Raw genomic sequence first — 13213 nt, 5'->3', positions numbered from 1 at the left:
GGTCTGCTTGGACTTTTCTGGCCATGGCCTTGGTTCAGTATCAGGTGTCAACTTACAGGAACTTGGGCTTTTCTTGATGCTGAAGTTAAGATCCTCAACCAGAGAGGCTTAGAGTCTGATCTATAACTATTGGTCTAAACAACATCCTATAATACTAGTTTAATTAACGGTGAACCTATAAAAGCAATTCGAACTTGCATGGATTGTACTTGGGAATTGGAATTAGGATCAAGCTTAGGGATTCTTTGTGCCCATTTTTGGTGGAATCTTTTTGTGCCCTTGATTCCAAGAGTTTCCACCTTAAATCCCATTGGAGGATTTGAACCAAAATTGAAGGCAGTAGGTGGAGAGACCTAGATAGAGCTCCCCAAGTAAATGAAGGCAATGAGGACCAAAATTAACTGATGTCTATAATTTCCAACATCTCAACAAATCCAGCAACAGGGTTTTATGAACAAGGAGAATGCTTGTGGATAAAAGGCATTCAAATTTGGGGTCATCTGTATCCATTCTCTTAACCAATAATGATGCTCGGCAAAGGTTGGCTGAGTGCCACCCACACACCTAAGCTTGGCTAGGTGGGTTACTTATTCCTGGTAAGGGTGTTAATCGGTCCAGTTCCGGCGTCGATGGTTCGGTGCAAATTTTTTTGCGTAAAATCAAAACCGTATCCTTTAATAAACGGTTTCATATATTAAAACCGAAACTATTTATAAACAATTTTGGTTTAAACGGTTTTCTTATGTTTCCTAAATTTTTTATCGAAACAACTTCTTTATCATTAAAATATTTAGTGGATGGATGTAAATTGTAATATTGACTTGAATTATTTCTTGTTACATTTTTTTTTGATAGTTGTTTAGTGTAAATTTAAATTTTTTTTATTGACATGTATGGAAACTTGACATTGAATGACTTACACTTACTATGTATATGTTAATTGGTTTAACAGTTTATTTAAAGGCTTACCAAAGGTTTAAACTTTAAAACCAAAATCGAATCACGGTTTGAATTTTAAAATCAAAATCGAATCATTTAATAAACGGTTTATCGGTTTTGGTATAAAAGGTTTGATACGATTTCGGTAAATGGTTTAGGTTTAAATTAACATCCTTAATTCCTACCACGTGTTAGTGGAGCTAAAATTTGGAGGATTCATGGACCCAAGCACTCTGCTGACATGCCAAGTTTGAGGTGAAATAGAGTTTGCCAAGTGGCAAAATAAAACATCAAAAATCTGGGACTACCACATTGGTGCTTAGACCACCGAGGGTTGCACGTACATTCATGGGAGAATAAATGATTGAATTTGAAGTCCAAATTTAACATATGGCAAATTTAGACCATTCCAACTAAGATATATAATAGTTGAAATTACCACATCATCCTTCCAGATGGAAATTTTGATGAGCCACCAAACCAAGCAAAGATGAGTGAGCAGGCAAGCCAACCATTTACTTTTTCTGCCTATTGTTTTTTTTTTTGGAAGAAAGAATGCTACTTCATGGTGTGTACATACGCCAGGACACAGTGGACGCGAAAAGACCGTGTTGCCCTGTGCTTGAAGATGCTCGTGTGCCCTCCCGTTGGCCACTCCCGCCGATGTGTACATGTGCCAAGAGGTAGCGTTCCCTTCGATGCACATTTTTCTGATGCGGACCCAATCTTTAAGACCAAGAGATGAAATCTTTATCCGAGTGGGGGGAGGGGCATAATCCATTGAAGGTTCCCCCTTGGAATCTTCCAAAAGGAGAGGGGGGCGATTTATTATTCATTTCGCTGTTTTGGATGAACATTGATATAGGCGGGATGTGCAAAAGTGATCCACATATTGGTGTTGTGAGAATATTTATTTTTACCCATAAGTAAAGGTTGGGCACTTAAGCAGGTTTACCCAAACCCAGAAAAACCCCCAAGTTTAGGACTTGGAATGTGAAGCAACTGGTGCAGTTGAAATGAACATGTTCTTACTAACTCAGCCTGCCACACGGGTCAAACCGTAACCATTTTTTTATGTAATATTAATGTAATTTTGATATTACAGCCTCTCGACATTCTCGGGGTAAGACTGCGTACTTCTCACCCCAGTAGACCTTGCATATGCGGGAGCCTTGTGCACCAGGTACACCCTTTATTAATGTAATTTTGATATGGCATGCCTCTCCACGGTTGGATAGGGATGTTTCCTACTGAGGCAATGTATGTGACTAGTTTGGATTTCCTCATGGAGCATAGGATATTCAGAGTTTCTCAAGAATAAAGAGCTGAAGTTGGTGGAGATACTTGTGGCCGAAGCAGAGTCACCTGCGTGTATCAGGTGTTTTCTCCCGAGTCTGAGGAAACTCGTGCTCCAACCACAAGGTCATGCACTGCCTTTCTCCACAACCCACACAGACCTGTGTGTGTGTGCGTGCTTGTTTTCCAAAGCTGATGATTTGATATCTTCCAGTGAATAGATTGAACAAAGACCAATATAGAAATCTCTGGTTTTATTTGATTGTATCAACCTTGAATAAAAGCATAAGGTAATTTCTATCAATGCAACTACAGAAACATTCTCATTACAGATGACCTTCCCTGATGCACTGTAAACTTCAGAATTGATTCAGTCTTCTTCCAAGTCTTCAAGACCAATAAAAGACACATGCCATTTTCAACTTGGTGCAAATTTTCATTCGTCAAAGGTGCTCATGAAACCACCTAGAAACCCAGCTCCATTGCAGCTTCCACATAAAACATCCCTCTTCCCTCTGCAAGCAAATCCATTCAATAATGGTTAATGGGTGATTGCTATAAGGAACAGGGAAGCAGTACATGGCCTCCTCATTTTGGAATAAAGCAAAAAGAGCCTATTTTGTGATCATTGTGTTTACTGCAACAGCACAGGAAACAGCTTCCTTTTTTTCTTTTTGCACATGTCTATTTAGAGGAGGGGCGCACTATAAAACAGTTCCTTTGGAACATATTTCCCAGACAAATTATCATGTTGATCAGAATATTCCAGACAGGAGAAATTTGCCTAGTCAAAAATTGTTTTACAAGTCAAATGACCTCAGCCATCTGGAAGTCTAAATCTTGACCTATAAATCTCCTTGATATAAGCCAACAAATTGTGCATCCCAAACAACAGCACATCCGCTGTGTCACAAATTCATGCCTTCTGTAGATGCAAGAATTCCTTTTTAGCCAAAATCTTTGCTTTTTCAAATTTGTTTGCTCTTACATTCCAGGACAGTGAAGATGATGCTATCCATGACCATAATGTTAAATAATAGTAGGGGAAGTGTTTCCTGTGAAGGAGTGCGGTTCCTTCGTGTGCAAGAGGGCCAATGGGAGTGCACGAGGAAGCATTGCCAGAGATGTCATTTTCCATTTCATGGCGAGCGAGCCAGTCATTTCACCCCCATGTGTCTTGGCGCAGGGGGCCACACTCTGCCACAGAAACCTTCTTCCCATTATAGTAATAGGCAGTAATCATGTGGTGCAGACTTCAAAAACATAAATTCACCAAACAATTTACAAAGATACCTGCAAAGCCAACATAAGCCACCAGCTTTGAATTGCCCATTGAAGTGGTCAACAGAATTCACTCCACTACCTTGGCACTGAGAACACAGCACTGCACCTGGTAATTGGATTGCAAAACATGAATGCCTGCTAACAATCATTACATTTTTTTTTCCCCTTTTCTTCAAGGATTCTAAAAGGAAGGGAAATCATAGATCCATATTCAATGTTAAAAATGGAAACTCATGGTAAACAAAGTGGCAGTTTCTTTCCTTTTCTTTTGTTCTTTTTATTTTTTATTTTTTGGGTGGTGTTTTGATTTAGAAAATATGACCAACAAGGCACACATGGGAGAAACCTTTAGATCCTTCCATTAATGAATTTGATGGTAGTCTCTATACAAATAATCTGGACTCCAGGAAGCACTTCAATGGCTTTCATGGGAAACCATCATGCAGCCCCTGCATGACTGTCCTTAAGGTGAGAATACATAATTGAGCACAATAAGGTGACTATTTGTATGAAAACTCAACGTTACTGGATTCCACCAATAATCCAAAATTCATCACTCTACTTCACAAAATATTGGCCAGTTGATGTTACTCCTGACCCCATATAGATTCCATCCAGAGTACAAAGAATCTATGTTGAAAAACATCCTGTGCCTTCCAATTAAGGACTGCTTTCCTCTCAACCAAAAAAGAAAATTTTGTAGTCAACGTATCACCGTCGGTGCACAAAGAAACGAAGCAGGACAAAATGCTTCCATGTAGAAATCAATGAGGTGAGAAGCAAGACTTTTAAAGACAGAATTGTGGCAGCATCTGCATTAGATAGCGTAAACAAAAGGTAAACATGAAGAATCTCAAGCAGGTAGAAGTAACTACTTCCAGAGGTATCCCTTAATGGAGGAAAATAGAATCAAGCAGGATTCCATCTTGAAGATACAAAGTAGATAATTGTGGAAAATAGGGACTGGGCATCCCAATGTACAATGCCTAATTCACAATTATAACAACTCAGCCTTATCCCAACTAAATAGGGTTGGCATGCCTGATTCACTGCTGTATGGTAAAATTTATATCCCTGTATGGACTATTCACTTCTTCCAGAAAAAAAAAGCCTAGTTGCCACTAGAATGAAATACACGAACGATAACAGGGGTTGCATTCTGAACCATTTCTGGTGCTTAAGAATCAACAAGATGTAATATATCCTCACAAGATAAGCATGAGGATACCAGGTATCAAATTATCATTCACACTGGTGAGATTTTTTTTTTTTTTTCAACAAAGACAACTACATGTTAGCTATAACTTTCAGGTAAGAAAAACAATGAATTACTAGTTTCCCATCAATTTACTCACCATTTCCATCACAATCAACACACACTATGCTACTTGGTTTGGAGCTTTTACTACTGTCTGCAGCCTGTAAAAAACAGTTATTGAAATCATAAGCATAGTCAGGAAAGTGGGGAAAATAGATTGAGGTGGGAGGGTATTCAGACTATAATCAATCACAGAAGACACACAAATGAAAATTTAGAGTAACAAAACATTCCTGAAAAAACAAAGTACCCATCTGACTGAAACAACACAAATTAAAGTGATCAATCATATTAAAATCCTGGAGAGAGAGAAAGAACAGGAACCTTGGGCTGGACAGACTGAAACTTAGCAGTTCGAGACTTCCCAAACAGATCGTCAACCCGAAAAAACTTCCGAGCATTAGAAGAACCATTTAAAAGACCTAACATATTAAAATTAAAGCAAAATTTCAAAGAGATGTCAATAAAACTAATGGAAAAAACTGGAGAAATTGCAGGGTTTGGAATTAGGAAGATAGAAGGTAAATACCAGGTTTACTGTTGGAATTGAAGGAGCTTACAAGTGTGAAGCATAGAGCGTTCGCCATTTTAGAGATTTAAACTAAAACAATTTCAATATTTCGAACTAATTTTCAAAAGATTTCCACCACTGAAGTGAGAGACTGAGAGGAGAGCTGAGCTATCCTTACTCTTCAATCTTGAGTTCCTCCACTTGCAGATAAGGCTCTCGCTCTCTCTCTCTCTCTCTCTCTCTCTCTCTCTATCTTATTTAGACAAGATTTTAAACATATTTACGTAAATGGTCTCCATCATCGAAAGTAGTTTACTATGAAACTAGGGCATTATTGTAAATTCAGTCTCCCTGGATGACAGAAACCCGGGAAACAGCCTTAACCCTTCGCTCTGTTGCTGAGAAAAGGAGAACACTTGAGGAAAACATCAAAAATGGCGATGAGCTCTCTCTTATCAGTTTCTGGGTTTCTCTCTTCCCCAAGTAAGTGCTTCTAAAGCTCGATCTCTGGGTTCTCTGTTCAATCCATATTTGTTCATTATATTGTAAAACCTGTTCATTTGTAAAGATTTGAGTTAAGAAGATTAAAATCTGTCATTTGAAATAGGTAGAGATGTAACTCAAGTAACAGGATGGAGAAGCAATTTGCAGAAGTCGTTCTATGGAAGATTCATTGACAGTAAAAGCTTTATAAGAACAGAATTTAGTCGCAGCTCTAGAGGCTGCTCTGTGGTTGCTTCAGTGGTATAGAATGCTTCACCTTCCCATAAAATAACTTATTTTATTCTGTGATATTCTTTCTGAAAATTGAATGCTTTCTTTGTATGTTTGCAGCTTGGACGAAGGGTCCAGAAAACCGAAAGTGTCATCCCTGACCCAGATTATCGAATTCCGATTGTTCTGCTTGGTGAGCATTAATGAGAACTAGTCTTAATAAACTTTCCTTCTTTGAAAATATAAATTTCATACATTAGAAATGATGCACCTGTGGTAGAGTTCTAATTCATTTCTGAAACACTTTAAAAGGGTATAACCTATGAACTGAAACTGCAATTTTAGGATATTGTCTATGTACCCTCTTGCTGAAAGAACCCTTAATCTACTTTTCCTGATTAGTCTTAGGATGTGGTTGGTTGGATCCTCTTGGAGATAACTGCCAGCCTTTCAAAATGTTCAATGAAACCCCGGTTCTGAAGCTTGTGGTGTATGCCAAATGCTTTCTTAAGCCAATCAGCTGGCTTTGCGAATTGTGATACAGCTCTTAGAAAATGTATTGTTGTATTCTTGGAATGGCATGCCCCCTGGATAGAAAATCAATCTTTGAAATTTGTTCTGTACTCAATCTATGCCGGAGGCAGACCTATGTCAAGGTAAGCCGTCCCTATGGTGGACTAACTGATATTGATATCAGTTTATCAAAGAGCCCAATGCAAAAGAAAAAAGAAACTAAAAAAAAAATTGCATTTTGTAATTTCTTGCTAGTGTTGCTAAATCTTTCTTCCCTTTTTTATAGAATGTCTATTTTAGTTCATCTTGGGCATGATTTCGAATGTTACTGGAAACAGGTTTAGCTGGAGGATTAGTCTACACAGACAATCTAGTAGCAGCTACACCAATTGGTCTCCTTGGGTTGCTTCTATTGTTCCAGGTAATGAAATGAGGCAAAGAAGCTCAATGTACCTTAATTAAACCCTCAACTGCTCCACTTTCCGAAAACTCATTAATAGGAAATGGAGCATCCACTTTCTAGAGTGAGATAAATGTTTATGGGTTTCTCACTATAACATACAATTCTTCGCAGTGAGATCTATGAGTTCTGTTGATATATTCTTTTATTATTTTTAGTGATTGCCATAGATGTTTTCGTTATTGGTTCAGACATAGTAGTATGTATAATAAATAGAACTAAATATTTCGGGAATTTTCTTATTTCCTAAAGTTAATCCATCTAAAGACAGCTGACGTGTTTATCTCTTGGTGCAGACGACAAGAGTGAGATTTGTGTTCGACAACGAGGCCCTGGTTTGTTCCCTTAGCACCCCTCTCCTCCAAAAAACTGTATAGAAACAAAATGTGTAGTAGTTTTGCGTTTTTAGACAAGTAGATGAATGTCTGAAATATTATTATTCTACCACGGCCTGTAGTACTTTTCAGTCTTTGCAACATGTGTTTAGCTGCTGACATTAGAACTTAGTATTTGATGATGGGATCCTGCTAGGAGCACAAGAACTATTGGACAATCCTCCTCAATCTATCATCAGCTGATTTCTCTTCTGACCCAACTTTTCCATGGAAATTCTCATACCTGAAGCCATAGCCATTTCATGCTGAGGCATTACAGATTGGAAGCAGTTGTACTATTAGGGAGAGGGTTTGAATCCTATGTCTTGGATGGTAGTTCTGCTCTCCCTTGCAGTGCTAGCTTGAAGGAACTGTTCCATTATGTTGAACAACTAAAATCTTGAGTAGCTTTTTGGGGCACCATACTATCAAGTTGCACTGCTTACATGCTACACTTCTCTTTTTAAGGTTGATATTTTGTAGTTAGTATGTCTTATAAACAAGCATAGGAGGCTTCTGAAGAATTGGATATATACACAGAAAATTCGACTTTTAAGGTTTGGTTTTTCTCCTACTTTACAAATAAGTTATCATCCTACTTACCATTGAAAGACACTCAGCAATGAGTTCATTAATGGCTAGAAATATCTGTTGAATCTTTTTTTTTTTTTCATGTTCTAGAGACCAAACCAAACAGCAGAATAGGTTTGGTTCTTGCTGTAGCTTTGGATTTTGTACTAAGCTTCTCATCAACTTGGACTTGGGTTGCAGGCATTTAAACCTTGACAGGGAAAACTTATCCATATTTGTCTTTCTACACATTCCTTTTTTGGAAAATATCCAATATTTAGTTTGCCGAATCCTTTTTTCTGCTCGCTCAAATTTTATTTTTTTTTCTTTTTGTGATTTTAGGAAGTGAAAGTTGGAGAGCAGCTCGTGGAGTCTGGTGAAAATGTCTTTGTTGGTGGGAAAAACCGCTGGAAGTAAGTGGACCTTCTGCTACCATTAAAATCTTCAAATAAAGGTTTTGGCTCACCTCTTATCCTTTATACAGATTTTCATCATTTGTGAATTGGGAGCTCTGGTGGCCAAATTTTCCAATCTTAGTGTATTTTAAGGAAACACAAACAAAGCCTGAAGGACAAGTGCACTTCTTCCCAGTAATCTTTGTAAGTAACCCTGAGAGGCAATATAATTTCTAGTTTAGGCTGTGAACTTACATATTTCAAGTTCTTATTTTCTTGACGAATTGCTCTTTTTATTTATTTTATTTATTTATTTTATTTTTTGTGTGTGTAGAATGGGAAACAACTTTACGATGTTATGGTGGAACGAGCTGGTCCTTCAAAGACGAGTGGGCCCAAGCAGTCTTAAAAGCTTGAGTTTCATCGTGTGAACCATCCAACCTTGTCATCTTAGATCTTACCTACTAAGATTAAGGTCAAATATCCTTGGATTTCAGGTCTTAGTTCATGCTGCACTTGGTTGTCCAGAAATATAGCATTTCTTGAGGATAACAATGAGGGTGGAGGGGGAGAGAGGGGGGGGGGATTCTAATGGGAAACTGATTATGGGGCTGGAGTGTTCTAGTGTTTTCAATGAAAACCTAGATGCCCAAACACAGCATTAGGAACATTTCTATGTTTTCCCTAGAAATAATCAAATTAGACGAGACTAGCATCAGAGAGATCTTCTGTTGAATGCAATCACTACTTTGGTGAAGTTGATTGAATACATATTATAGACACCATACGTACTATGAATTCAAAGATTTTCCTTCTTCTATTTCTATTTACATATCAGTTGTCCTCAAAATATACAAGTATACATTGAAGATGTTTTCTCTAATCCACACTCCTATTATCAACACTTGGTCTAGTTTTCTTGATTATAGAAGCGTCAGGCTACTAGAATCTCTACAGATTTAGTTGGACCAAGCTTTTCTTCACCCATGGTGGAGGAAGAATCTCCTCACCACTGCCGTTGGTCCCATTTGATTGGACTAGGGTATGGGAGTTTATGATTGCACAGACTCAAATCATCAGTGGTGATAAATTTTCATCTATTTAGGCTTGGAATGAGATCACATCAATGATTGTTTAGTGTAGGAAAATTATGTGTTAGAATATTGAGAGAGCAAACCTAAATGTCGCCTTTACGTAGGAGAATTTTCAATCTATCACCTGCATGGAATTATCATTGATATGTAAGAAATTGCTAGAAAATTGGTGGGTTGAATTGTGTCACTTGACACTATGCTTAAGACCGTAGATGCCCCTATGGTGCAACTAGGAACAATGCAAATTGGTCTCCAAGATAAACAGCCCAATGGCTTCCCTGGTAATCGTGCGCTCGACTACTCGACCCCTTTGAATGCTATAGGGTTGTGCTTATACTAAAAACAAAACACTCACAAAATAGACATGTACAATCCCACAAAACCCAAGAAAAGCAAAATTAAGAACACACACTTGAATAAATCAAAGGACTTGTTGTGTGCAAATGTTAAATCTCCCCTCTATTTATAAGACATTTGAGAGAGAATTAAGGGATTTTAAGAAGATGAATCAAGAAGATATTGTATTATAAGGAGACTTTAAAACTAAAGGTAAGTTGAGACTACATAAATTTTTGGCAACTGAAGAGATAATATGCCTTAAAGAAGATAATGAAATGTCTCCAAAATTGAATTGACAAGTAAACAATGAGGTATAAAACTTGTGAAAATTATTTTGTATTTAAACAACTATTAAAAGTTATTTTGAATCTTCATTTGTTTTAAATACTTGTTTTAATACCAACATTTAGGAAACTATTTTCACATATGATGAGTCTAATAAGGTAACAGAGTTTAATATCACATGTGATGCCTACAAGATAATACAGTAACTCCTACAAGTTAGGTGAAGTTGAGATCACTATTGGCAAAAACGCATGGAGTTGTAAACGCGTTCCCATTTTTTACCGTTTAAAACATATTTTACCTTATGTTTCCCAAAGATATGGGAAAAAACAGCAAACTTCAAGCATTCCCGTTTTAAACACAAACACGTTTAAAACACATTCCATTTTTTATGGCGTTTTTTAAGACTTTGATTTTTTAACATAATATCTACTTAATTGACCTTAGATCTTTCTTCCGAACTTCGATCGACCTGATTCTTTCACCAACTTGAAGCTAATGCAATGGACTATATTTCTCATGATATTACCTTCAACTCAAATTCAATTTACAGACCCCGAAATTGAGCCATGGTTGTCAACATAGTCAACACACTCTCAAAGTGATATATGCTCAGTTAGGGTTAGGAGTCATCACTTTGAGAGTGTGTTAACTAATGCAATGGACTATATTTCTCATGATATTAACTTCAACTCAAATTCAATTCACAAACCTCGAAATTGAGCTATAAACTGACGGATTTGCTGAAAAATATTTCTAAAGTGATGACTCTTAACTCTAACTGTGCATATATCACTTTGAGAGTGTGTTAATTATGTTGACAACAATGAACAACAACATAACCTAGTCACATTGTTCAATAAGACTTTGGGCATGTGTGATGTATGAATTTAGAATTGGTGTTGGATGATATTTAATGATATATCTTAAAACTTATAATGAGACATGGGAAGTGCAGGCATTAATGTTAGATATTGTAGTTGTTTTGAACACTAGATGCAGATATTCATATAATAATTCATTAATTTGTACAAGTATATTACCCTTTTTTTAGTCTCATTTGTTTGAAATCTACACATTTAAAACTCGTACCGTTTTTTTTTTTTTTTTTTTTTTAACCATTTATTTGACCGTATCATTTGAAAAAATTTGTTGTTTAAAACCCATACCGTCTGTTTCCATTTTTCGTTGTTCTCGTTTTTGCTAACTATGGTAGAGATTGAGTCCTAATGCAATCGGATTGTCTGTGTGGCAAGAGATGATATAGGAGATAATATCTCTATTGATATACATTCACTTCGCTCGCAATCGTGCAATCTATCGCAGATGTATAGGTGAGGAATCGAACATGGGACCATGCGCCTATCCACACAATCCCCAATTCGCCTTAAGCATTTGGGCAACACACGGATGGGTGCCAATCCATGATATTGATACCTCTTGTCAATCCTGTATTGTTTGAACGGTTCTAATTGAGGGTAAATCTATCTGAGATTTTATTTTTCAATCAAAATTGGGGGCAAAACTATCTGATTCGGCCTAGTATATCTGATCCATATGGGTATTGGTATTGGCCGACATTGAAACCAATCTCAATACTGCTTTTAAACCATGATTAAGATGGAGTTTTCCTTCACCTCCAGTGAAAAAGAATCTCTTCAACCAATGACCATCATTGTGCTTGAACGAGACTCTGGGAATAGCGCATAGGCATTTCGAATCATTGACATGCATGAGGGCATGTAATTATGACGATGGATTCATGGGTCAAGTGTTCGTTATGGATAAAGGAAAACTTATTTGGGTAGAAAAATTATGAAATATGGATAAGTTTTTAGTCTGCATAAGGCTGCGTTTGGTAGTCATCCAAAAAAATGTTTCTGACGTTTTTCCATTCTATGGGAACAAAAAAGCAGAATAAAGCATTTAGTGTCAACTTAGTGTTTTTTCGTTTTTTTGGGGAAAAAAAAAACCGGTAGAAATGCAAAATGATGGGACGACAAAACCTTGTTCCGTCATTTCTGTTTTCATTCCAAATACAAAAAAAAGTGAAAACTAGGCTAATCGTTCATGAAACAGGTTTACCAAACACCATTTTTTTGTCTTAAAACAGTGTTTTGATATAGAAACTGAAAATTATGTTTTTGACACAAAACATCATTTCTGGAACTGAATGACTATCAAACGCAGCCTTAAGTTCTCTGTCCTACATTTCGTGCATCAAAAACTCCTAAAAATAAAAAATAAAAAAAATTCTAAACAAATGCACATATATATTTGCCAAATCGAATGGGGTTGTAATTTTATGGACAAGATAGAAACTCATGGTATATGAGGCCATGCATATATATATATATATATATATGGGGTTATGGTCAACGTGGTCACTAAGGTAACGTTCAAAATAAATAGTTACCTTGTTTCTGTTTATTTATTTATTTATTTTGAACAGATGTATATAATGGTCTAACTTTATTTATTTATTTTTTAAATTAAAAAAAAGGGGAAATAATTTCTATCGAGAGTATAGGGGGTTGCAACCAAACATAGAGGTAGGTGAAATGATCGCTCCGCCCCCCATGAAAGGTGTAAATTCTTACAATTTAAAAAAATTCCACAAAAACTAGGATAATGCGGGCCCGTTTGAGTTTGTTTCTATTCCAGACATAAACATTAGAAACGATTTTTTCTTTTTTTGTACTAAGAAACGATTTTTGGAATTATAAAAAGGTGTTTTGGTTTTCTGCTTCTCAAACGTTTTCAATAGTGTAGTCGGGTGTAAGACACAAGTGAAGGCATGACGTTGCAAGTATGTAGCTCACGTGAAGGTATGATCAGGTTGGGGTTCGTAGCTGTGAGCTTCGCACAATCAGGCTGAAATCGTCACTTTTGGGTAGCGAGAAGTTTCAATAATGGGTTGGGGTTGGGGTAAGTTGAGCAAAGTATCGGGATTTTCACAATTTTTGTCCTTTCCACTTATCTTTAGAAACAGAAAAATAAATTTGATGTGTTTCTCCATTCCTATTTCTAGATACAGAATTAGACATAAATTTATATTTCTATTTCGAAAAACAAATGGAAAAAACAAAACTAGAAAAATTAAATAGTTTTTGGGGTTTTT

The 13213-nt window shown here is 36.7% G+C and overlaps 2 protein-coding genes across 3 annotated transcripts; one reads left to right on the top strand and one right to left on the bottom strand.

Annotated features, from left to right (window-relative positions):
* Positions 1-2472: 2472 nt before the first annotated feature.
* On the bottom strand, positions 2473-5562 carry LOC122067301 (protein BUNDLE SHEATH DEFECTIVE 2, chloroplastic). 2 transcript variants are annotated; one of them, XM_042631133.1, is made up of 5 exons: positions 5367-5562; positions 5162-5259; positions 4875-4938; positions 3529-3625; positions 2473-2750 (listed from the first exon to the last, which is right to left on the bottom strand). In XM_042631133.1, exons 1-5 carry the CDS (start codon positions 5422-5424, stop codon positions 2672-2674), a joined length of 396 nt encoding a protein of 131 aa, XP_042487067.1. In that variant the 5' UTR covers positions 5425-5562; the 3' UTR covers positions 2473-2671. The 2 variants fall into 2 exon arrangements, with proteins under 2 accessions (XP_042487067.1, XP_042487066.1); XM_042631132.1 differs by lacking the exon at positions 2473-2750 and adding an exon at positions 3002-3445.
* A 125-nt stretch (positions 5563-5687) lies between these two features.
* Positions 5688-9194, top strand: LOC122067300. The gene is made up of 8 exons (XM_042631131.1): positions 5688-5831; positions 5956-6092; positions 6183-6255; positions 6914-6996; positions 7332-7370; positions 8322-8392; positions 8464-8578; positions 8709-9194. Exons 1-8 carry the CDS (start codon positions 5783-5785, stop codon positions 8781-8783), a joined length of 642 nt encoding a protein of 213 aa, XP_042487065.1. The 5' UTR covers positions 5688-5782; the 3' UTR covers positions 8784-9194.
* The last annotated feature ends 4019 nt before the right edge of the window (positions 9195-13213 follow it).

Source organism: Macadamia integrifolia, unplaced genomic scaffold (assembly GCF_013358625.1).
Source record: "Macadamia integrifolia cultivar HAES 741 unplaced genomic scaffold, SCU_Mint_v3 scaffold2817, whole genome shotgun sequence".
In the NCBI taxonomy this organism is placed as follows: domain Eukaryota; kingdom Viridiplantae; phylum Streptophyta; class Magnoliopsida; order Proteales; family Proteaceae; genus Macadamia; species Macadamia integrifolia.
Note: the sequence above shows the minus strand (reverse complement) of the source record. Positions and strands in the feature narration are given on the sequence as shown.